At 39.7% G+C, this 25,287-nt stretch overlaps 1 protein-coding gene across 1 annotated transcript in view; it reads left to right on the top strand.

The window, feature by feature from the left end:
• The first annotated feature begins 14,275 nt into the window (after positions 1-14,275).
• The window catches only part of LAMC1 (laminin subunit gamma 1), a 126,595-nt gene continuing 115,583 nt past the window's right edge, over positions 14,276-25,287 (top strand). The window contains exon 1 of the mRNA XM_006729152.3: positions 14,276-15,014. Coding sequence (XP_006729215.2) covers positions 14,600-15,014 — 415 coding nt within the window. The 5' untranslated portion in view covers positions 14,276-14,599. The remainder of the gene's footprint in view (positions 15,015-25,287) is intronic.

Below are 25,287 nucleotides of genomic sequence, written 5' to 3'. Positions count from 1 at the left end.
AAAAAAAAAAAAAGATCTAACTTTACTTTTTTTTTTCTTACACCCTCCCACCTCTCATGAATATTAACATTTAAAATGAAGCAAAAACAACAAAAAAAATCTTGGTCTTTAATGTCAGGTGATCTGGAATATAAAAGACCCATCTCGTGTGAATGAAATCAGGCACACATGTGAATTTATTCTTTGTGTGTCGCTGGCCATGGCCTTGACTCTGTGCCAAGATGGACTCTTTCCTTGACTGTTCTGACACAGCAGCGGGAAATACATTCTAGTTTCTGTAGCTCCCATGCTGCTGTGTAATTATATATCTCAGATGAGGGGATAAGACTGCTCAGGAAGGCAGCCTGATGACCATGATTCTTTCATGTGCTCAATTGATACTGATATGTTTTCATAATGAGCTATCCAAGATGGAAGCTCCAGAATAAGAAATACTCAAGTATTTGAAAATAATGTAAAGTTGTCCTGTTAATTAAAATGATCCTCTACACAAAATGAGGGAAAAGTACTATTTTTAAAAAAATATTCTATTTATTTGACAGAGAGTGAGACAGCGAGAGAGGCAACACAAGCAGGGGAAGTGGGAGAGGGAGAAGCTTCCCACGGAGCAGGGAGCCCAATGCGGGGCTTGATCCCAGGACCCTGGAATCATGACCTGAGCCGAAGGCAGACGCTTAACAACTGAGCCACCCAGGTGCCCCGAGAAGTACTATTATAATTCTCAGTTCTTACACCTCATGTCCATGAAAATGTTCAGATGTTATACATTCTGAGTGAAGAAAATCCATTCTTAACATTATTGAAATTAAACTTTAAATAAAACCACAAGATTTCAGAACGGAAACATAGCTTGGAGCTATAGGCAAATAGGATTTTGGCACCTTGCTGTGACTACTGGAACTTTACTGGGTAACTAAATTGTTACCTTTTTGGTATATGTTAGACATCAGTGAATATTAGATTGTGACAAATTTGGGCATATTAAGATATAATGTATTCCTATTTTTAGGTTCCACAACTGATTAAGAAAAAGCAGGCTCATTTTCAGCACATACACAGAGTCACAATTTCTGAGATATAACAGGTTCAACTTTGTGTCTACTGAAACAAACTAGTTTGTAACAATTGTATTAGTCAGGTCAGCGGCTGTAACAAATGCCATAGACTGCCTGGCTCAAACAACAGAAATTTATTTTCTCACAGTTTCAGAGGCTCAGAAGTCCAAGATCAGGGTGCTGGACAAGCTTGCAGACAGCTACCTTCTTGATGTGTCCTCACATGGTAGAGAGAGAGAGTGGGAGAGAGCGAGCTTGCTCTCTGGTGTCTCTTCTTATAAGGGCACTAATCTCATCAGACCAGGGCCCCACTCTCGTGACTTCATCTAACCCCAATTATTTCCCAAAAGCCCCATCTCCAAGTACCATATCATATTGGGAGTTAAGGCTTTAACATATGAATTTTGGGGTCCACAATCAGTCCATAACAATTATTTAAAGCCTTTTTTTTTCTTGAAGCATTTCTGGCTGTTGCCATGGTGCCAATTTCTGGAGTGTGTTACTTTTTTTTTTTTACATTCTGCTGGTTTTTATTTCTCAGACTTTTAACGATTTGTTTTGACCTTCATTTTGTGACATACTGGGAAGAATTCTTTGGAAGTGGTTATTTTCTTTTTCTGCTTAAGAAGCCATAGGGAATATTTGTGCTTACTTGCCTTATGTAGTGATTATATTTATTCCTGCTTTATAGCCTAGAGTATTTTCCTTGCTAAAACTGCAGTGATGTCATAGAGGTCCTTTCTGTTCAGACTGTCCTTTCCACAACTCATTCCAGAATAAGTGATCAATGCTTCCATTAGCACAAATGTTCACATGCTATTAAAAACAAAACAAGGGTGCCTTGTGCCTAAAAAGTTCTACTGACATGCAAGCAATGGACATCCAAAAGATCATCCAGATCTTTGAAAGAAAATGTCATTCTTGTATTCAGTTAAGACTGATGTCAAATTACTTCCTGGAATGACTTTTCTGTAAAATCAGTTTGAGCCAGTATCCATTCTTGCTTTGGAAAAGCATATCCTGTGTCATTAACAAATGGGTATAGTGAACACACCCTAAAGATCAAAGGTGAAAAGTTAGTAGAAAACTAATATTACTTCAGTCAAGTATGATTGGATAAAGGATTTAAAGCCCTATACCTAAAATCGTGGCACGCTAACACTTAAAAGCGAGTGAAGGACTTCAATTACTCTATAATTTACTGGACAGTTTAAAATATATAATGTATGGGAAGAGGATTGTTTGCCTTTGCTTTCATTAAGCTTAATGGGTTATTAGGTGACCCTCTCTCTGGACTTGGAAGAAAATGGACCCTTTTTCCCTTCATGTGGAACTAACACTGAATAAGCCTTGTCACTACAGCATATTTATGAAGCCCTTGAGTGGTTTAACATTAACGTTTAGCTTCTAAACTTTAATAATTCGGATTGCAACTGTGGAAAAAATAACCTGTGTGCATAACTTAAAGCAAATTGAAATTTTCTTTCCCTCAGCTGATTTTAGCTGTAATACTCATTGCTTTTTGTTACAGAATTCAACCTAAAAATATAATGTGTATTTGCATAGTGATTTTTGTCCTAAACATTATTATTTGCAGGTTATTTCTATTATGCCTATAAATTATGTTTTTAAATTTTAAAAATTGGAAAAAACTTTGCAAATACCTTATTTATGAGCAAAGCATCCATTCAGAAATAAATATCTCATCATTCCTGACACAATTACCAAACCTAGATGAATGTTAATTTGATAATATATGTGAACGGATGTGTCTGACACTGGCTGTGTCTTTGCTGTTGTTTTTTGTTAAGTTTTTATTCAAATTCCACTAAGTTAACAGACAGTATTATATTAGTTTCAGGCGTACAATATAGTGATTCAACACTTCCATACATCACCCGGCGCTCATCACAAGTGCCCTCCTTCATCCCCATCTCCTATTTCACCCATCCCCCCACCCCCTTCCTTCTGGTGACCATCAGTTTGTTCTCTATAGTTAAGAGTCTGTTTCTTGGTTTGCCTCCCTCCCTCTCTCTTTTTGTTCCCTTTGCTCATTTGTTTTGTTTCTTAAATTCCACTTATGAGTGAAATCATATGGTACTTGTCTTTCTCTGACTGACTTATTTCACAGCGTTATACTCTCTAGCTTCACCCATGTCCTTGCAAATGGCAAGATTTTGTTCTTTTTTATGGCTGAGTAATATGCCATTTTGTATATATATGCCACATAATCTTTATCCACTCATCAATTGGACACTTGGGCTGTTTCCATGATTTGGCTATTGTAGATAATGCTGCTATAAACATCAGGGTTCATGTATCCCTTTTACTTCATCTTTTTGTATTCTTTGGGTAAATACCTAATAGCACAATTGCTGGATCATAGGGTATTTCTATTTTTAACATTTTGAAGAACTTCCATACTGCTTTCCAGAATGGCTACACCAGTTTGCATTCCCACCAACAGTGTGAGAGGGTTCCCCTTTCTCCGCATCCTAGCCAACACCTGTTGTTTCTTGTATTGTTGATTTTAACCATTCTGACAGGTGTGAGGTGAAATCTCATTGTAGTTTTGATTTGTATTTCCCTGATGATCAGTGATGTCAAGCGTCTTTTCATTTGTCTCCTGGCCATTTGGATGTCTTCTTTGGAAAAATGACTATTCATGTCTTCTGACTGGCTGTGTCTTTGACAAGTCAATATAGTTTGGGAAGCAGTATTAGATAACAGTGAAGACAAAGACTCTGCAGCCAGACTGTCCATGTTTGAGTCTCAGCTCCGTCACTTACTAGCTTTGTGGTCTTCAGCAAGTTACTGAGCCATCCCTATAAAATGGAATGATAGTAAAAATACCTACTTATAGAGTTATTGCAAAGATTGCACTGAGCACTGGGGCGCCTGGGTGGCTCAGTCGTTAAGCGTCTGCCTTCGGCTCAGGTCGTGATCCCAGGGTCCTGGGATCGAGCCCCGCATCGGCCTCCCTGCTCAGCGGGAAGCCTGCTTCTCCCTCTCCCACTCCCCCTGCTTGTGTTCCCTCTCTAGCTGTCTCTCTCTCTGTCAAATAAATAAATAAAATCTTTAAAAAAAAAAAAAAAGATTGCACTGAGCACTTAAAATGTCATTGCTACCTAGGAAACTCCAAATAAGCTTGTTATTATTATCCACAGTGGTTAGGAGCATTGACTGTAGGGTCAGACATCCAGAGTTTAAGTCCAGGCTCCACTACCAGCTGAATAACCTTGGGCAAGTTACTTAATATCACAGTGTCTTCATTTCTTCATCTGAAAATGAGGATAATAATAGACATGAGAACTAATTGAAATAATAGAGAAAAAATGATTAGAAAGGTCCCTGGCACATAGTAGGTGCTAAGTAAATATTAACAATGGATATAATAATCATATTACGGAGATTAAATTATATTCATGCCTCCTAAATATCAAGTGAAATATGATATCAAATGAAAAATGCTATATCCTATTTCACCAGTCTTGAGAATAACTTAAGGTCACGTATTTTTAGTAGTAATATGACTCCAAACATCTATCCTGCTTATTATGAAAATGTCTTTCCTTTTCTGTGTCCCTATGTCATGGTAAATGCAGGAACCCAGGGGTTGTTACTCAGCCTCAAGGGGTCAGTATTGAAAGGCCATTGCTGCTCCTGCAATATAATCTCAGTGTACTGGGTCAGTGAGGTGCTGGTGCCTGCCCTCCTTTTCAATTTGCTCAAACCACAAAATCCTTTTTCTCACCTTCCTAATGTACAGCTAAGGGCAGACACCATGATCCAAGCAAGACCATCACAATAAGTAAGAGTACATTTCCTAAGGTCTCAGTTATTCAATTTTAAATAATGATGTGACAACAAACAATATAATAACAAAGGTAACTAGAAAATCTCCAAATGTTTAGAAATTAAACAATGCACTTTTAATAATCAATGGGCCAAAGTAAACTTTGAACAGAAATTAGAAAATATTTTGAATTGAATAATAATAATGGTGGTGTGGCACATCAAAACTTATGTTTTAAAGTGGTGTTAAGAGGGAAATTTGTGCTTTAAACACACATATTATGGGGAAAGTGGCTGAAATTAATTATCTGAGATTTTACTCAAGAAATTAGAATAGGATATCAAAGTTGAAGAAAGAAGATATAATAAAAAGCAGAAATGAGCAATATAGTAAACAAACAATAAAGAAAAATTAAAAAGCCAAAAGCTGGCAATCTGTAACGATTAATTAAACTGATAAACCTAGTAAGTAAAAAGAGAAAAAATACCAGTTTTAGGAATAAAGTTCCCACCATCATTAAAAAGAGAATAAGAGGTTATTATGAGTAACTCCATGCCAATAAATTTGAAATTTAGATGAGGTTGACAAATTCCTTGAAAAATACAAGTTACTAAAACTGACTATAGAATAGAACATTTAAATAGTTCTATATTTACTTTAAAAATGGAATCTGCAGGCGCCTGGGTGGCTCAGTTGGTTAAGCGACTGCCTTCGGCTCAGGTCATGATCCTGGAGTCCCTGGATCGAGTCCCGCATCGGGCTCCCTGCTCAGCGGGGAGTCTGCTTCTCCCTCTGACCCTCCCCCCTCTCATGTGCTCTCTCTCATTCTCTCTCAAATAAATAAATAAAATCTTTAAAAAAAAAATGGAATCTGCTGGGGCACCTGGGTGGCTCAGTCGTTAAGCGTCTGCCTGCGGCTCAGGTCATGATCTCAGGGTCCTGGGATCGAGCCCCGCATCGGGCTCCCTGCTCAGCAGGAAGCCTGCTTCTCCCTCTCCCACTCCCCCTGCTTGTGTTCCCTCTCTCGCTGTGTCTCTCCCTGACAAATAAATAAATAAAATATTAAAAAAAAAAAAAATGGAATCTGCTATTAAAATGTCTTCTCCTCTTCTACTCCCCCCCCACTGCCAAAAAACAAAAACAAAACAAACTAAAACCAGAACCAAATGGCTTCACTGGTGAATTTCAAGCATTTAAATATGCAATAATGCTTAAAATAATTTCCCCAGAGAATAAAAAATGGGATACCTCCCAACTTGTTTTGTAAAGCCAGCATAATCTTGGTACTAAACCTAACAGGATGTAAAAAAAAGGAGGGGAGCATATAAGAGGGCAATTTCTCATTAACATAGGTTTAAAAATCCTAAGTATAATATTAGAAACTAAATTCAGTGTAAGATAAAAAGATAATAGCACAACCAAACTAGGTTTATTTCAGGAATACCAGGTTGGTTTAGCATTTAATAATTATTGAATATAACTCAGCACATTAACAAACTAATAACATATAGTACGGATAATAGAAAAGTCATGAACATTTCAATAGGTGAGAAAAATCATGACCAATTCCAACATTCATTCATAATTTAAAAATAAAGACCTCTCATCAAACTAGTAATATAAAGGAAATAGCTTAATCTGATAAAAGGTAAATATAGAAAATGTACAACAAACATTATACTTGTGAAATGTTGAAAACTTTTCCCCCTGAGATCAGGAACAAGATAAAGATATCCACTATCACCATTTCTATTCAACACTAGATGTTCTATTACACTAGATGTTCTAACCAACAGAAGTAGAGAAGGAAAAGAACTAAAAAGTATTAAAAAGGAAAATAAGAAATAAAACTGTTAGTATACACAGATGGCCTGATTGTGTGGATGGAAAATTTAAAAGGATTTACAAGCTATTGGAAATAAAAGTGAACTTAGCAAGGTTGTTGGATTGCTGGATATAAAGCCAAAATAAGAAAATCAGTTCTATTTTTATATTCTAGTAACAAACAATAGGATAAAAAAGCAAATACCTAGCAAAATATTTAATTAAAAATGTGCAAATTTCTACACATTGTGTAGAAATGATAAATGATAAAAGATTACCATGATAATCTAAAGAAGACCTAAGAAATGGAGAGATATATATCTACACCTATATCTATATTATATGTATAGATATTGAGGGATGGAAGACTCAATGTTGCATAGACGTTACTTCTTCCTAAATTAATATATAGATTGAATGCAATCACAAACAAAATTCTGGGTAGAAATTGAGAAGCCAATTCTAAAATTATATGGAAGTGCAAAAATTATATGGAAGTGCAAGAATAATCACCATGGTCTTTAAGGAAAAAAAAAAGTGTTGGAGAACCTACCCTAGTGGATATCAAGACTTACTATAAAGCTACAATAAAACAATACAGATGTTTGAAATAGATGACTTGGGTGTTTGGTGACAAAGTTCATATTGCAGAGTAATGGGGGAAAGAATAGTCTCTTCAATTATGGTGATTTAGTAGTAGGGTAGCCGTATGTAAAAATATATTTTGATGTCTACCTCATACCATACACAAGAATCAATTCTAGGTGAATTAAAAATTTAAATGTGAAAGATAAAACAAAATTTCCAAATCATAGCACAAGAAGATATGTTAATAACCTTAAAGATTTTTTTTTTAAAGATTTTATTTATTTATTTGACAGAGAGAGACACAGCAAGAGAGGGAACACAAGCAGGGGGAGCGGGAGAGGGAGAAGCAGGCTTCCCGCTGAGCAGGGAGCCCGATGTGGGACTCGATCCCAGGACCCTGGGATCATGACCTGAGCAGAAGGCAGACACTTAACGACTGAGCCACCCAGGCACCCCAACCTTAAAGATTTTAAATAAGAATAGAAATAGCACTAGTCTTAAAGTTCAAAATTAGATTACATTTAAATGAGGAATTTCTTTCATCAAAGGATACCATTAAATGAAATGGTATAATATCTGTGATTTTGCTTCAAAGTAATTAAGTGGTGATGGGAGGGAGTGAGGTGGAGGAGAAATATGAAAGCATAGCTGAAACAAAATTGGCTATGAATCTTTTTTTTGAAACTGGAGTTTTATTGCATATTTCTCTCCACTTTTATGTTTGAATTTTTCCATAAATTAAAGTTTAAAAAACGAGAGACACTATTAAAGAAGGAAAAGACAAAGCAAGGTGAAAGAAGATATTTGCAATATATAGAACAAGAAAAGGGGCCTATGTCCAAAATGTATAAAGAATACGTACATATGATTAAGAAAAAGACAGTCAACTCAAAGAAAAATGAGCAAAAAAAGTGAAAAGGCACAAAAAAGGATTCCCAAATGGTTAAAAAAATATGAAAAGGATGTCAGTCTAATTAGTAATTAAGGAATTAGAAAATAAAGCCACAATTCAATACTACACATTCAGTGACACAAGCAATTTATCATTCATTTATATATAATATACACACATATAATACACACACATGTACATACACACTGGAGTGAGAGGCCCTGGAGTTCAGCACCAATACCATGATAATGTTAGCCTAGGATGGTGAAGATTAAAAATGTTGACAATACCAAGTGTTTTTGTGAGGAAGTGATGTAACCGCAACTCTCGTACACAGTTGGTAGGAGAGAATATTGGTTCAACTAGTTTGGAGAACAGTTTGGGAGTATCTACCAAATTTGAATATGCCTACCCCTATGACTCAGCAGTTCCATTCCTACTAGATACCCTTAAATGTGTGTGTATACATATTTATATATATTTCCATAGGACAAGTAAGAATTTTGGTAGTAACAAGTAATATTGTTCATAATAGCAGAAACTGGAAATGACTGAAATGTCCACCAACAGTAGAATGAATAAACAAGCATAGTTTATTTATACAATAGAATACCATGCAATAAAGAAAAACAATGAACTATTGCTACTTTTGAATTATTGTTTTGAACTATATCAATACAGATGCGTATCAAAAACATAATATTAATCAAAAGAAGCCACCCACATACAAAATACAAATTGTGTGGTTTCATTTAAATAGCATTCAAAAATGAGCAAAACTAATCTAATCTGTGGGAGACAGAAGTAAGGATAGATGTCACATATGGGGAGAAGGGAGGGGTCCTGATTGTCAAGAGACATGATAGGGCTTTTGGGCTAGGGCAATATTCTGTTTCTGGACCTGAGCAGTAATTACAGAAGTGTTTGCACTTTGTGATATGAGTCCTTGGAATTTGTGCATTGTTCTTGATATGTAGATTGTACTTCAATAAAGGATGTCTATTAGAACAGTAGAATGACAGGAGCTAGGAGAGGGAATTCTGATAGATGACAGTCATTTTAGCACAGCAGAATTATGAGTGAATTTTTAAAAAATCTTGCTTTTATCATACCAAATTTTAATTTGGTATGATAAATAAAATTTGCATTTTTATGATAAATAAAATTTGTGTGGGAGGAAAATTAATTTATCATTTGTCCAAATACATATATAAACTGGAGATGGAGGCCCTTGAGTTCTGGGCCAGGACCACAACAATTACAGCCAGAAAAAATTGTAAAGCTGTATTATAACAGCCTCCCCAAAAATATTGCTTCAGAGGCCTGGGTGGCTCAGTCGTTAAGTGTCTGCCTTCCGCTCAGGTCATGATCCCAGAGTCCTGGGATCAGGTCCTGCATCAGACTCCTTGCTCAGCAGGGAGCCTGCTTCTCCCTCTGCCTGCCACTCCCCCTGCTTGTGTTCTTTCTCTCTCTCTGACAAATAAATAAAATCTTTAAAAAAATCTTGCTCAAAAAGGTGTAAACTTCTAATTTTAAACAATATAATTTTCAGGCACATCCTCAAAAAAAAAAAACCCTATTGCAATATATATCTAAGTAGCTGAATAAGGTAATGAACTATAAGGCAATCAAATGTTGGGAGAAAACTACCACTAATAGTATTAACTTTGGTTTTGAATGAAATATACTTTCTTTTTCTTTTAGAGTTGATTTTTTAAAATTGCGATATAATTGACATATTAGTTTCAGGTGTACAATGTAATGATTTGATATCTGTATATACTGCAAAATGGTCACCACAATAAATCTAACATCCATCACCATTCATAGCTAACTTTTTTTTCCTTGTGATGAGCACTTTTAAGACCTACTCTCCTAGCAACTTTCAAATATGTGATACAATATTGTTAACTACAGTCAATGCTGTACCTTTTCTGACAGTATTTAACCAGTCAGGGTCAACAACTTATTAAGGATATTCTGAATTCCCATAATAAAACCATGTCATCTGCATGTAAAAGATTATTTATCTCTCTGTTCTCTATGGTGAGATGTAGTCCACATCTGGTTAGTAGAACAGTAAAATTTTTGAGATGTGAAGTTCTTTGTTCCTTTGATGGGAAGATTTTGGGGTTGGGGAGGGGTTGGGCTTTGCTCCTCATTTTGGGAAATATTTCCTTTTTTATTGTTTTTGTAATAGATTTAAATTTTATGAATTATGATATGTGTCCTTTCCTCTTCCTTTTTAAACCAGCATCACAATATAAAGATGGTTTAAATCAAGTACATGTTGGTGGGTGGGAAGGAAGGGTTTTACCTCATACATGAGGAATCCTGTCTTTACCTGAGCATGGCCACAAAAGATACCTTATCTTGTTATGCTTGGACTTGTACCAAGGATCCAAGAAGGATCTATAAACCTAACACAAAGGATCGTGTGTAGTTAGTGTAACTCTGAAGAGGGATATTGTTAATTTTCTTCCAGTATCACATTAATTTTCATCTAATTTAGAATTCCCATTTGATAACCTAAAAACCTTGAAAGTTCGAGGTAGCTCTTCCTTTACACTCGACCGTGACCTTTACACAACAGAAAAAGAAACAGCACTGGATAGGGAACCAGAAAGTGCAGGCTCCAGTCTTGATCTTGCTGCTTGCTAGAGATTACTTAATCTCTTTGAGTCTTAGTTTCTTCAACTCGACAAGTTAATATCCCCTGCTTCAGAGTTATTACATTTTGAAAAGCACAAGACAGAAGGTAAATATAGGCTAACATCATTATATTAGTAGTAACTGTTATCTTTAGGTTGCATTCTAAATATAAAAGATAAAGCCTAGAGTATGGTGGTGCTTAGGCTTGGGAAAAATACAGGGACGTGAAGTCAGCAAAAACTAAGAAATGGGAAAATGGACACATTGGTAATTACAGAAGATTTTTTAAAAGGGCAGTTTCGATGTTAAAAGGTCACTATAACCCTTTAAGTTGTTTTTCTAACTAAATCACACATTCTCAATTTGGATGTAGTAGACATCTGTTGTATTTTTCTACCTTGTAACTGCCCCCTTCTGGCAACAGCAATCGCTTTCCTTGAAGAACTGCTTTTCCCAAATTCCATGGCTTTCTGTTGGGCTGCTTTAGCACGGTTACTTTATTCAACTGGCTAGGGGTGGGTATGCCCAGGGATTTGCAGGTGACCCAAGCCAGGGAAATCAGCATCCGTCCTTGAAATTGTTTAGATAGATCCTGATAGGGGGAAATCTCTTTTCTCTGGAATTCTAAGTGGGATTTTTAAAATTTTGGAACTCTTTTGTCTGTATAATAAACAACTATATCCTCTCATTCTACATTCCTTGCTGCACAGAGACCCTGGAGGTTGGGCACTAATATCATTTTTTAGGGGATCTGAAACCATTTCTCCCACACCTTCACATTTTTCTTCTAAACACTACATCTGTTTACTAGATAATGTAGTTTGTAAGCAGTTAAGAACATGTATTATTAAAGGGCACAGAATTTTTTTTTTTAAAAAAAACTGGGTAACCTCAGGGTGCCTGGGTGGCTCAGTTGGTTAAGCTCTTCATTTCTGCTCAGGTCAGGTCATGATCTCAGGGTTGTGAGATCGAGCCCCACGTTGTGCTCCCTGATGGACCTGGAGCCTGCTTAGGATACTCTCTCCCTCTCCCTTTGCACCGGCCCCCCGAAAAAAAACCCCACAGGGTAACCTTAAGTAAAAAAAAAAATCTCACACACTTTCACTTTAAAAAAAAAACAAAAACCAAGTCTATTTAATAAACAGTAAAATCTTCAGGTACCTAAAATACTTAATTTGTTATCACAAAATATCTAATTAGCATTTAAATTTTCCACATTGTCTTAAAATTTTTATTTTAACCTTTGTTTTGTTTGAATCAGAATTCAAACAATGGAGCGAAGTTGTTGTTGTTGTTGTTTTAATTTTTTTTACCAAGCCCCCTGGCCTAGGCCCGGTTACATTTTACCTCTCTCCAAAATAGATATTTCCTTGTCACATTCCCATGAGCAATAGAATTTAGAAATTAATTCAAAGTCTCTTTATGGGCTTTACAAATATCAGATGAGGTTCTGGTAATGAAATTTTGGGGCAGAAGTAATAAAGTTACCCTTGGATATTAGAATCCAAAAGGGAGCAGCGACAGCAAACATTTATTTTGATTTTGCAAACTTGGGTATTTCCTTACCTTAATCTGTTTTAACCTGGTAGAAAACAAAAGGACCCCCACTGTTTTGTTTGCCAATATCTAATAAAATATTGAAAATTTCTAAGGGCAAATGCATTAATGTATTTACTTAATTATATTTATTAGAAATACCTTTACAACTAACATTCTTTATTTACAACTAACATTCTTATCTTCGTCCTATATGTCTTTGTTCTCAAGTACAATGAAAGAGAGAGAATATCATCCTCTTTAGGTATAAATGAATGTATTTATTTTGCTTCAACTCGAATATGAAAGGATTAAAATACTGTTACTCACAGTCCCACAAGTTTCTTTTTCCAAAGCGGAGGTGCCAAAGGATGAGGAGTTAAGAGACTTTTAGTCATGCATCACCTTCACCCAGCTCATCAAATAAATGAACAGTACAAGTGATCCATGTGCCTGCTAAGCAAACTCAGCATTTTGGCAAGACACCCCCCCCCCGCCCCCGCCCAACCAGACCATTATCCTTAAAGTACTCTTGGAGTTAACACTGACCCCAACCATAGTAATCTAACATTTACTTACTTCATTATTTCAGACCCCCACTCTCTTAACAGAGCTACTGAATCCAAACGTAGTTTGGGGTTTTTTGTTTCTTTTGGGGGGGCTGGGCTTTTTTCGAGCGGGGGGGTGGGGGGCATATATTTATTATTCTCACTTTACTATTAAGATCTGGAAAAGTTAAAAAAAAATCTGTCTCATGAGCATCCACTAGTTGCATCCACTTTGCCTGGGGACTCCAAACGTTTAAAAGCCACCACCCCGGCCGTCCACTTTTACAGCACCCTCCTTTGCCGGTCCTTGCTTGTCGTATCAGCACTGGGTAAGTGCCCAGGTTCTGATCTGGGACTAAAACTCATGATCTTCTGGCTCAGGTTCTGTGAACTGAGTCATTCTGGCACGGAGAATATTCCGTGACTCAGCAGGCCCGAAAAGGAGGATGTCAGATCCAGATAATTTCGAGTCTTTTAAAGGCAAGATGGGGAACATAAACAACACAGTGGAAGAATTTCGCAGTGGGTCTGCCTACCCAGGGGAAAAATGTCATTCCATTCCCAGCCCTTTCACTTCCTTCTCTGCCCCTGTTAAAGGATGGGTTACACTTTAGACGCAGGAAATTGCTTCAGAAAATTCATTTTGATGCTGAGACCAAGGCCCTTAATTCTCCGGGGACCGTGTATGTCCCCGGACACCCCGGGACCTCTCCTTGGAAAAGGCTAGAGCCCCGTCCCGCGCAGCAGGGGGCATTCCCGGGGCGGCCCGCGGGGGCGAGGAGCCTGCGCGCAGCTCCCAGCCTCCGGTCCCTCGGGTCCCGGCCCCAGGGCGCGGCCGGCTGGACGCAACGACCGACACCTGGTGGGGCGGAGATCCGCGTTGCCGCGGCCCCGGGTCGGCGCGGGGCCCAAAGGCCGATTCCAAGTGACCTCACCGACCCAGCGTCGCCCCTTTAAGGCTCCCTCCATTACCCCTTCCCCCAACCGGAGTGCTCCGGAGACGCGGAGCTAGGGGACCCCGGCGTCCAACTCCCCCAGGGCGCGGGCTCTCCTTAGCCTCCCCTTCCCTCCCGTCATGCACCGCCCCGCCGCCCCTCCTTCCCCCGCTCTCCCTCCGCCTCTCTCTTCCCCCTCCCATTCCCCGATCCCCCACCCCTTCCCTCACTCCCCGCCCACCCCTCGCACCCCTCAAGGCCCCTCCCCCGCCGATCCCGCGCCGCGGGCCCGAGCGCGAGATGCCGCCGCCCCCGCCGCCGCCGCCGCCGCGAGTCGCCCGGGCGGACGCTCAGTCCACGGCGCGAGGAGGGCGGGGGAGCAGCTACGGGGGCCGCGGGAGCTGTTGAGAGGAGGCCGGGGTTGGGCTTTCTCCTCCGCCAGACCCCACCCCCTGCTCCTTCCTCCCCGGGGGCGCGCTCTCGGGCCCGCGCTCGGAAGTCGGGGGTCGGCGCCGAGTGCGGGCTGTGTTGCGGGTGGGTGAGGGAGGCGCGGAGGCGGCGAGCCGGGCAGTGGTCACCGAGCCGCGCGGTCGTCGCCAGCGGCGCCCACTGGCCCGTCTCTCCAGTACGAGCCGCCGCCACCACCCGCCCCGAGAGTCCGGCCCCTGGGCCCCGAGGCTCAGCCCGCAGAGCGGCCTCCCCGGGACACCGCTGGGCGAGAGGAACGCGCCCGCGCCCTTGCCTTCGCCGTGGCCCAGCGCGCAGGCGGCGGGATGAAGGGCAGCGAGCCGGCTGCGCCGGCGCTGCGGCCCCGGGGGCGGCTCTGGCCGGTGTTGGCGGTGCTGGCGGCCGCTGCGGCCGGCTGCTCCCGGGCAGCCATGGACGAGTGCACGGACGAGGGCGGGCGGTCGCAGCGCTGCATGCCCGAGTTCGTCAACGCCGCCTTCAACGTGACCGTGGTGGCCACCAACACGTGCGGGGCTCCGCCCGAGGAGTACTGTGTGCAGACCGGGGTGACCGGGGTCACCAAGTCCTGTCACCTGTGCGACGCCGGGCAGCCCCACCTGCAGCACGGGGCAGCCTTCTTGACCGACTACAACAACCAGGCCGACACCACCTGGTGGCAAAGCCAGACCATGCTGGCCGGGGTGCAGTACCCCAACTCCATCAACCTCACGCTGCACCTGGGTAAGCGGTGACAGCCCTGTTCCTGCTGCTGCTCGCCAGCAGCCCAGCTCCCTGGCCATCTTCACCTCCTGGCCCAGCCTGCGGGGCCCAAACAGCCGCATGCTGGCTCTCTGCTCCCCAGCATGGGCCACACAGATACTCCCCTTTCCAACTTCTAAACTAGATCTAGCACTTAACATTCCGCCGAGGGCCAGGATGCCTCGCGCTAGCATCTTTGTTTGCTTTTCTGTTCTTTCTAATTTAACCAGATTTTCGCTTCCTTGATGATTCGCCATTTGGTCTGTTTTTGTCCATTTTTTTCGGAAGCGTTAATCAGAAACCCCTAGTCTCGCTTTTCTCCCTCCTCGCAGGGCCATCACGGAGCGTTCTTGGATCAGAGATAGGAAGGTCCACCTTCAGCACTTTTATCTTGTTTAAATGCCTCTCTCTCCAGGATTGAGCGTGATTGCTGTTTGCTCTATTGAATAAGCTAGAGAGCAAAGGGTCTCTAGAGAAGGGAATTTGAGAGAAGCAAATGCTTTTACTACCGGTATGGCCTATGTGTAACTAAAATAGAAATTCGCTTTTAAAGTTACTGTTCTTTAGAGTTGTTTAGCGGTAATTAAGGACCACAAAACTATTTCACTGCTACTCCTGGAACAGAGAAAACAAAAGAAAGTGTGCACTCACTGTAATTTCTGGCCACAGTTTGGTCCCTGGGTATAAAGGCTCTCCTTACTGTCTTTCCTTTTACTTTGATTCAAAACAAGTGTAGGAACATGTATGAATGACGTTTTAGAAATCAGGAAAAGGATGTATAGAAAACTTTTTTGCTGGGTGGTAGATGAGGATGGACGTTTTATCCTAAGGTAAAAAAATCATGTTTGGTCTAAGTAAGTTTTTCTTCATCACTGAACTATATAAACAAGCAGAATAATTCATTATTGCGTTTAACAGAGTAAAATATGTGTGAGAAACTGGCATCTGATTTGTAGAGCTGCAGTCCCCATTGCATTGAAATAATTGATTTTCCTGGTAGCTGGTAGTAATGAACTTCCAGAGAGAACATAGGGCCCAAGCCATTCTTTGGTCAAAGCCAGATCATCCTGTAAGGCTAGTATTATTTGAGGGTCTTTGAAAGGAATGTTTTATAGGCACATAGTTCTTTTGGTCATGGTTTTGCATTTTTCTTTCCACTGCTCGCTGGCACACTAGACTCTATGTAAGTGTCAAGATTCCAGAGAAAGAATATAACTTACCAAAAGTACCTTGAAAAGTAGTTAAATTACCGTGTGTGGAGTAAGTTTTAGAAAAGCAGTGTTTAGCAGCTTTGTAATACCATTTTATTTCTAGACAAGTTATTAGGAAGATGAACTTTTGGAAAATAAGTTCATAAAGTAAAACTCTGGGGCCCCTGTTTTTCAGAGATGGAAGAAGTAAACTGTACTTAAGTGTTTTAAAGGTGTTGGAAATGCCTAGAACCAACAGTATGTTGGAACAGGTGCCTTTCTAAGACACAGCAAGAGACCTAGGGTCTTCTAAGACTTCATGGGAATACTCTTTAACTCTAGACAGCTATATGCTCTTAGGTGTTATATTTTTAAACTTGGCCAAAATTATTTTTGAAATTTATATCCAATTATTTTTGTGGAAACTTTGACTTATTAAAGTTTCTGTGTTGAATTTGGAATGCCCACCAAGTTTTACTTAATCTGTTTTCAAATACTAAAAATTTCAAAGTGAAAGCATTTGCTCGATGTCTCAAAGTGCCTGAGATTCAACTGAAAATTTCAGAATACGAATCTGTTATTTAGGTAAAGGTCAGGCTGTCAATCTTGGCCTTCTGAGTTTTCTACTGTGGGCACTGTATAGCAAAAGGTTATTTCAGGTGATTGCAGAGGTAGGTAGATTACTCAAAGATTATTTCTCTGTTACAAAGGTAAAAGATAAGACAGTAACAGTCAAGTTAGGTTGTTACTGTTGGGGAGCAGATATATTAATTTTGGGTCATGGTCATTTAAAGGTCAAAAGAAATCTCAGAGGCCATCTACTTAGGACTCTTACATGACTTTGTACCCTAAAAATGTATGCTTGGACTTGTTTTTGCTGAAAAAATCTTCTTCAGTTTTTGGTAATATTCGTGGTAAATGAAGTTCATAAAACTATGGGTTTAAAAAAAGTTATTTAAAATAGTTTCCATATGAGTATTGTGATTAACTGTGAAAACATTTACTTGAGACTTTTAAGATAGACAGTTTCTAAAAGCCTGACTAGAACTTACTGTACTTTTTCTTGGATCCTAAATGATGTCCCAGAGGAATTTGTGTGTGGTTGAAAAGGTGGAAAAGGGGAGGGAGATTTGTGTGTTGTGGGGGTGATGTCTCAATCTCTCTCTCCCCCCCCCGCTTCTTTTTTAATGACAAGGATGTATGTATACATGGAAGTTATGATCTAGAACGTATAGGCAGGGCTTTATGTATCATTGTGTGTTTTGATGTTCAGCATATTTAGTTCCTAACATCAGTTACTCCATGGGCTCTAGCTCACTGTTTCCCATGAATTCAAGTACCATGACTGTTTGTGCATCTATTAAATCTCCCATCCAGTTCAAATTTCACATACCCTTAAGCAAGTGATGCATATTGTGCTTTGCCCTTACAGAGCCTGTGAAACTCCCAAGAGAGCAGTGTGAAAGAAGCAGGGCTAGCCAACACTTTTCTCCCCTCCCTTTTGATGTTGAACTTTAAACGCAGTAAACTTTAAAATAAGCAAAGTCAGACTGCACTTATGTCGTTACAAGAAACATACATGTTTTGGCATTAATCGTAGGTCATTTTTTTACTGTAAAAGTAAAACATGACATGGTGAATTAAAACAGTTACATATAATGACTAGGGAATCTCTTCCTCTTCAGTTGCAAAGTTGGAAGAGACCACCATTCACAATTTCTCATGCAGCCTTCCAGGAACTTTTCATGCATACACATGTATATATAAAATTACGTTATTGTTTTAACTGCTACCATTTGGGGGGGGTGTGGTCGGTAAGGCAGATTTTAACTGATGGCAAGGACAAATTAGATCATTGTACCATTATCATCACTTGTACAGAAGCCAGGAAAATCAGTGTGGATTCTGAAAGCAGCCATGTCTTAAGCACCATATACAGTAATCCAGGGTGCAGTGTATCCTCAGATATAATCAGTTCAAGTTGCTGTGGGAACAAGAATTGCATTTTCTGTCTGTTGTGGAGAGAAATCTCAGCCAGGCACCCTGTTCTAAAAAGAAGTCTTATTTTGCATTCAACTTCTGGATCTTTCCTAACTTCTGTATGGATTATTCATCTGCTGTTTAAAAGTTTGGCTTTTATGTTATATAATAAGTCATAATAAGTTTTATTAGTATCAGTGGGATAGTTGATAGTAAGATTGTAGCTGAGGATTTGACTTTTATTAAACAGCCTTTTTAATTAACTTGATAGTCATTGCGGATGGAAACTTGGCAGGCTGGGTCTGAATCTTAGAGGAAGGTAGCTCTCCCCCTTTCTGAAAACAATTAGATTAAGGAAGAAACTGCTTATAAACCAACTCAATCAAAGTTTATGGAACTCCTAAAATTTACACCAAGACCAGATTTGTTTCCAACCTCCTTCTATAAGCTTTAGGAACAGTGATTAAGTGATGCTTTTTAGGTATATCTTCTTTGTGTGTCTAAATCAATAATTGATATGTAAGGATACTGCATTTTATTCTGTTCCTTTCAGTGTATATTTAAAATGAAACAAACAGCAGTTTTTTTCCCCAGGGCAATCTTTGCAAGGTAGGTTCTGACTGTGTCAGGGAATAGTTCACTCTGGTGACTTCACTGTGGTATTTGCACACCCCGAGGGGACACTATTTTAGTTTGTCTCACAAAGGACTGATTTACATTTGCAGGTTTCAACTTGAGAAGTTAGGGAGCTCTTCTTTAATGGCCAGCGATAGTTGAACACAGTTTTATAAAGTTGCTGTTGGCTGTTTTCCTTTTCTATAATTCATGGCTTTTTCTGTAAATACCTTCTCCATGTTTCTAAAGCATTCAGAGAAACAATTTACGCATTAGGAGAGAAGTTGGGACTATAAGCACCCACCCCCCATTATTTTCTCACTGGCCACAGTTGTGGGAGGGTTGGTTTGACTATTTCAGTTCTAAATCCTTTTAGGAAGTTGGATATGCCTTTTGCTATGTGCTCCTTCCCCCCCCCCCCCATGCATACATTCTCATGTTACTACCAAATATTCTGCAAACATTTTTTAAATACCTACTAAATACATAGTACAGTACCTGATAGGTATACAGGATTGAAGGTCGTGTCTTCAGAAGTTTACACTCTTAGATGGAATTTTCGTACTCTGTCTTAATGATGATGATAAATCAGGAGTGCTTTTATAATATTTTACACTTTATGAAACTTTCAGTTTATCACTGATTAGACTTCCACAACTCAGTGAAAGCAAAGATGAGGATCCTGAGGTGGTGATTTGCCAAAAGTCACAGTGGAGGTAGGTGTTTGACTCCTTAGTCTATTGCACTAACCCCTGCAACTCTCTGCTTCTTTAACAGATCTTTCAGAAGAGTGACTAGTTTATTCCAGGCCAGCTTTAAAATACAAGTTCAGGTACACACTAATTCAGAGATGTCAGACTCCCTTGGTTTTCCTCCTTTTCCCTCTGTTCTTTTTCACTTATATTTTTGGATTCCTTTCTTTTTCATGGGACTCACTTTCCTTGAGTGAATTCCTCTTAGTCCCAAGGCATTATTTACTGTTTGCAAATTAATAAATTCTAAACTTGTATCTCTAGGCCAGCTCTTACTCCAGTCCTAAAGACTTATTGGCCATGGTCAGTTTGGGGTGTCCAAAGGCCATGTCCAAAACTATATTCATTCTTCACTGTCTTACCCAACTCAAAGTCATATCTCAATGAATGCACTACTGTTTAATCCTAAGGCTCTAGACCAGTTTTTTGCCAAGTCTCTCATAAAAGATAACCAGGCTTGATAGGCTCTCATCAGTAAGATTACTCTGTGTGGAGAGCAGATAGGATCCACTGCTGGAGGCAGGTCAGTTCTAGGCAACTGTAACTCCACCCCTTTCTTTCCCACCCATCCTTACTACAATCTGTCCAAGATACCACTCTTACCTCCCATATCCAGCCACTGTGTCTCTTGAATCCTCACCTTTATCTCTACCTTATTTTAGCTTTCCACTGAATTTCACCTGAATTACTACAACAGCTTTCTAACTACTTGGTGGTCTTTCTGCCGCCATTTTGCCCCTTCTGATCAAGCAGCCACACTTTGGACTGAGTAATGGTTCTAAAATGCAAATCTGATGATATCATTTCCCAGCTAAAATTCTTCAGTGGTTCCTCAAACCTTTAGGATAAAGTCCAGACTCCTTGGCATGATATACAAGGCACTTTAGGATCTGGACTGTTGTTTTAACCTCTAGGTTTATCTCTTGTCATCTTATATGCTCAAAGGGCTGCTTCTCTGGTTTGGAACTCTTCTCCTAGGTGTCACCACCTTCAGGAATTCTTCCCCAGTTTCTCTGTCTTCTACCCTTTTCATCCTTCTCCCAGGCATGGATTAGGTGTCCCACTCACACCACCCTGTAGGTATCTACCACAGCACTTATAAGTGATACATGTTTCTTGATTTGTCTGTTACCACTTCTTGACCATGAAGTCTTTGAAGACAGTCAGGGACTTAAGTCTTTTAATTCAGTTCAGTATAACGAACATTAGTTAATTGCTTGCCATTCCTCAGCACCATATCAATTCCTGGACGCATAGTGATTCATAGGACATTGCCCTGACCTCACAGAACTTGTGGCCTAAATGTGGAGACCTGTATCTCTAGACTGGGATGTAGGCAGATTATAGCCTACTGGCCAAATCCAGCCCAGGGTTGCCACCTCTTTTTGTATGCACCGTGCAAATGTTTTTACATTTTTCATTCAACAATCAAAAGAGTGAAATTTTGTGACATGAAAATCATATGAAATTCAAATTTTGGTATCCATAAAGTTCCATTGGAATACAGTGAGTTTCATTTATGAACCTATTGTCTATGGCTGCTTCTGTGCTATAAAGGGATTGAGTTACTGCAACAGATACTGTATGTCTTGACCCTCAAAGGCTGAAATATTTACTCTCTGGGCCTCTACAGCACACATTTTGTGACTTCCGCCCTAGACCAGTGCATTCAGTGTTATATAATAAGTTGTAAGTGAAAGGTGTGAGCACATAGATCATTCACTTATCATTTTGATGGAGGCTAGAGTCTTTATATCTCCAGTGCTTAGCAATGTGTCTGGTGTAGTGTTCCATAAATGTATGTAGAGTGAGTGAATACATGAATGCCTGAATTATAAGGAGTCCCCAGACATCGCATGCTACTTTACATTCTCCTCAGCAATACTGTGGAGTTTGTGTTTATTTTTATCAGGGTCATCTCTCTATTTTCTTGAGACATACGCCACTGTAATAGCTAATATTAAACGTGGTACATGGTTTTTTTATTTCTATAGTTTTAAAAAAAAGTTCTGAGTTAGATGTAACTGACATGGAATTGAAAGATCTGTGAGTGTCCTTTTTTGGGTAAAAACTAGAGTTTTATGTGATTTGAAGTCATCTAGATAAATTATATGAGTAAGCTGTCTTCTCAGATTTGAATCTCATAGTGAATATGTATTTCTGAAAATTTAATGTTAATATCGTGTGTGTTTTCTTTAGAAATGGACCTGCACTCATGTCCGTTGTTAAAATATACCCCCTTCAAGGATATCTTAAAGGGCAGTTGTGGGGAAGAGTTATAATGACATATCTGCCTATGTGTGTGGCATCATTTTTAGTTTATTTGATTCATTGGGGTACTATTAGAAGACAGGCATACTGAGGGACCCTTCCCTCTTCCCTGCGGGCTAGTGAAGAACCACGTTATAGTCGTCAGGCAGATGGACGGTCATCACTTACTTGTCTAGAGTTAACGGGTGCAGAACCAACAGATGCTTCCTTACTTGTTCCTTGTTTCCAGCTGTACCTAATTGACAGCTCTACCACTGTTCTGTTTGACTTTCAGGGAAAAGTGTCAAAGCTCAGAGCAGAGCTGTTTGTTTATTTTTACTGCCCCAAATTCCTGAGAACATTTTTAAAAATAAGGGATTAATCTGTTCCTTATCTTAAATTGTCAGTTTCAAAGGGTAAAGTTCCAAGATGACTGTGTGCTGGTTCTATTGTCTTGCCTAAGTTGCTTGCTTTTAGATTTGTAAGAGGGCCTTGCTAGGATTTGCAAGCATCTCTTTTCTTATAAAATGATAAAAGTTAGATGTTTGCTCATTAGTGCCTAAAATTGATAGCTTGCTAAAAGTGGTTACCAGAAAACGCATTTATAGAAATGTCTCTGAGGTTTTAGAGTATTGTGCCAGACTGTGGGGACACTAATTAAGTACATCTGCTTTTCTTTCCATGGGCTCTTCCAGGAGGCCATCCTAAAATAACTGGGCCCAGTCAGCCTGGTGCCCTATGGAGCTACATATTCATGAATTAAAATAAAGCAGACTTATCTCTTTCTCAGACAATGGGGCTCTCAGATCTCTTGTGGGAGGAGAACCCTGTGGCAAGGCTGGGAGATGAATTAGGGGATTTACATGATTTCTTTTAAAACTTTTGGAGTTATATTCCCTGGGCTCCCTTCTTTTACTCTTTGTTTCCAACTGTGTGGCCGCTTCCTGTTATATGGAAGGCAACATGGAATTTTTGTTATATCATCTTCTTTGGATTTTTATTATCTTTTTGTTTTGAAAGTTCTTGGAAATATTGATCGAGAATCAGCCTCCTTCACATTTTTTTTTTTTTAAATTCTTAAAATAAAAAATGGAAATGGTCTTATGTAGAGTTACGGACTCAGTGAATTTTGTTTTGTGATGATAAATCACAGAGTACATGAAGGTTTCTGCTAACCAAACTGATTCTCCATGACAGTGACTACAGAGGAGGCGCCTGTCAGTGTTTTCAGAGATAAGGTTAATGGCCAGTCTTTTAGCTCCTATATAGTTCTGACTTTATGTTCTGTCTTGATTTGGGGGGAGGTTACATAGATGTATAGATATGTACAAGTTCGGAGCTGTATATTTGATATTTTTGTACTTCATTGTGTGTAAATTATTCCTCAAATTAAAAAAAATTAAACTTTTCAGTCAGGTATACAAAATAACATACTGGTGATTTTGGCTTAAAATGGTAGTGCACGAAATCTGAGGCTTAATCATCTAAGATCTGTTTCTCGTACTGTCTTTCTATTCTCTACCAGCAGTCGCTAGCAATAATAGGTGTTAACAGATGTTTCTTGGGTGAGTGGACAGATGGTTTTAATTGAAGTACCTGCAGAATGCTTTCAGGAAAGCATTCAGGTGAGCTTCATGGAAAGTCTCAGGAAGAGAAGTGTGGGGAATGGTGTGGGAAGAGCACCCATGTGTCTTTGCTCTTCTCATGTACCTTTAAGCAGGTAGTGGTTTTGGTTGATGCTTTTGTGGTTTCAAGTGGTAAAATCGTAGGTTTGCGGGTTTTGCTGCAGGTTTAGAGAATCCTCTAAGAATGTCTACGTGGTTGTGATTTGGTTACAATACCTGGTTTTTATATAACTTATTATTTAATTTCTGTGGTGAAATCTAAATGTTCCATAAATTACTTATAGTGTGAAGACCCCATCTTCTTTCGTTTGACATGTTCTGAGTAATGGCTTCCTCTCATTGAGCCTTTCAGAATAGTAAGTCTGAAGCTTGAATTGTGTGGCTTTCCTAGAGAAGTTTATGAAATTTTGTGAAGTATTTCCAAGTAAATGAAAAGAGCTACCTACCAAAAAGAGATGAGCTTATTGGATTGTAAATCTAGTTAGTGGGCAAAGGTGTTCTGTAAATAAGGTGACCCTGGTGGGAAAATCCTTCATTTAGGGCTGTTGTAATAAGCGATGGGTGGGTAACAACAGATGTTGAGACACTCTATGTTCAGGTAATTTGTAATGTGTTTGAGGAGATGAGACAAAAACATTCAAGCAGAGGGAATCAATGGGAGAATATAAGCATAGTAAAAATAATTCAGTTGAAACTCTGGGACACTGAAGAGTGTAGATTGAAGTTAGCCAGGAAGAGCTTCGTGGGTCTTGAAGAAAAATAGCAGATGGGAATGAAGGACTTTGCAGGAAGGGTGAGTTGTTTAAAGATCTAAAAGTAACTGGATAATGGTGAAGGCATTGTTTGCTTTCCATGGAGTAGTGAAGACATGCATGATGGGTTCTGAGAAGACGAGGATCCTGAAAATTAGGGGACAGAAGAAAGTAAATCACCTCTCATGGAGAACGCCCCTTCCTACCTTTTTGAATCCTCAAAAACAATTGAGAACTGTTGTTACATCCTATGGAATAATCATGTGAGGTGACTAGTGACTTCTCTGAGGTCACTAGTGACATTCTGACTTCAGGTTGGAATCTAGACTTGTCATGGATAGGTTCTGCTCTTCCTAGTCTACCATGTTAGAACAGACTCCATGAGTGATAGAGAACTAGAGAAAGATCTTTAATTGAGGGGTGAAATGAAAGTAGGTTCTCTGAGAGACCTCTGCTTGAGGGGCTCTGGATTGGGATTGCTGCTTTTACAGAGGGCTTTGCACTTTTTATGAAGAACAGAGGATTGTTGGCAATGGAAGAATTTTAGGTTTGGGGTACTTATGCTAGAGTTTTATTAATATTTAGCTCTTAATGCTTCTAGGAATTTCTAAGGAATTTATTGAATTTCTGAATGAGATCCTGGGTTTTGTCAGTGTCTACTGATAGGAAAAGTATACCATATACCCCATTTCCTGAAGGGTGGTCAGGGGAGTGCCCCCTTATCTCCTTTCTGCCTTATCCATGACTCTTTTCTGGTTGTTGAGAACTGTTGAATTTAGTTCAGTTGCTTACTTTATCTGACATCCTTAAAGATAAGGCTGCCAGGTCCATCTCCAAAGTTTGATTTCATTTCCATTCTGCTCCAAGTAAATTCTAACTCTTACATGGTGGCTTTTTTTTTTTTTTAAGATTTTATTTATTTATTTGAGAGAGAGAGAGTGGGGGGGTAGGGCAAAGGGAGAAGCAGACTTCCCGCCAAGCAGGGAGCCCGATGCGGGACTTGATCCCAGGACCCTGAGATCTGGGCCTGAGCTGAAGGCAGACGCTTAACCAACTGAGCCACCCAGGCGCCCCGCATGGTGGCTTTTTTG

Source organism: Leptonychotes weddellii, chromosome 6 (genome assembly GCF_054177405.1).
Source record: "Leptonychotes weddellii isolate Sample4059 chromosome 6, ASM5417740v2, whole genome shotgun sequence".
NCBI classification, from domain to species: domain Eukaryota; kingdom Metazoa; phylum Chordata; class Mammalia; order Carnivora; family Phocidae; genus Leptonychotes; species Leptonychotes weddellii.
This window is presented reverse-complemented; position numbering and strand designations above follow the sequence as displayed.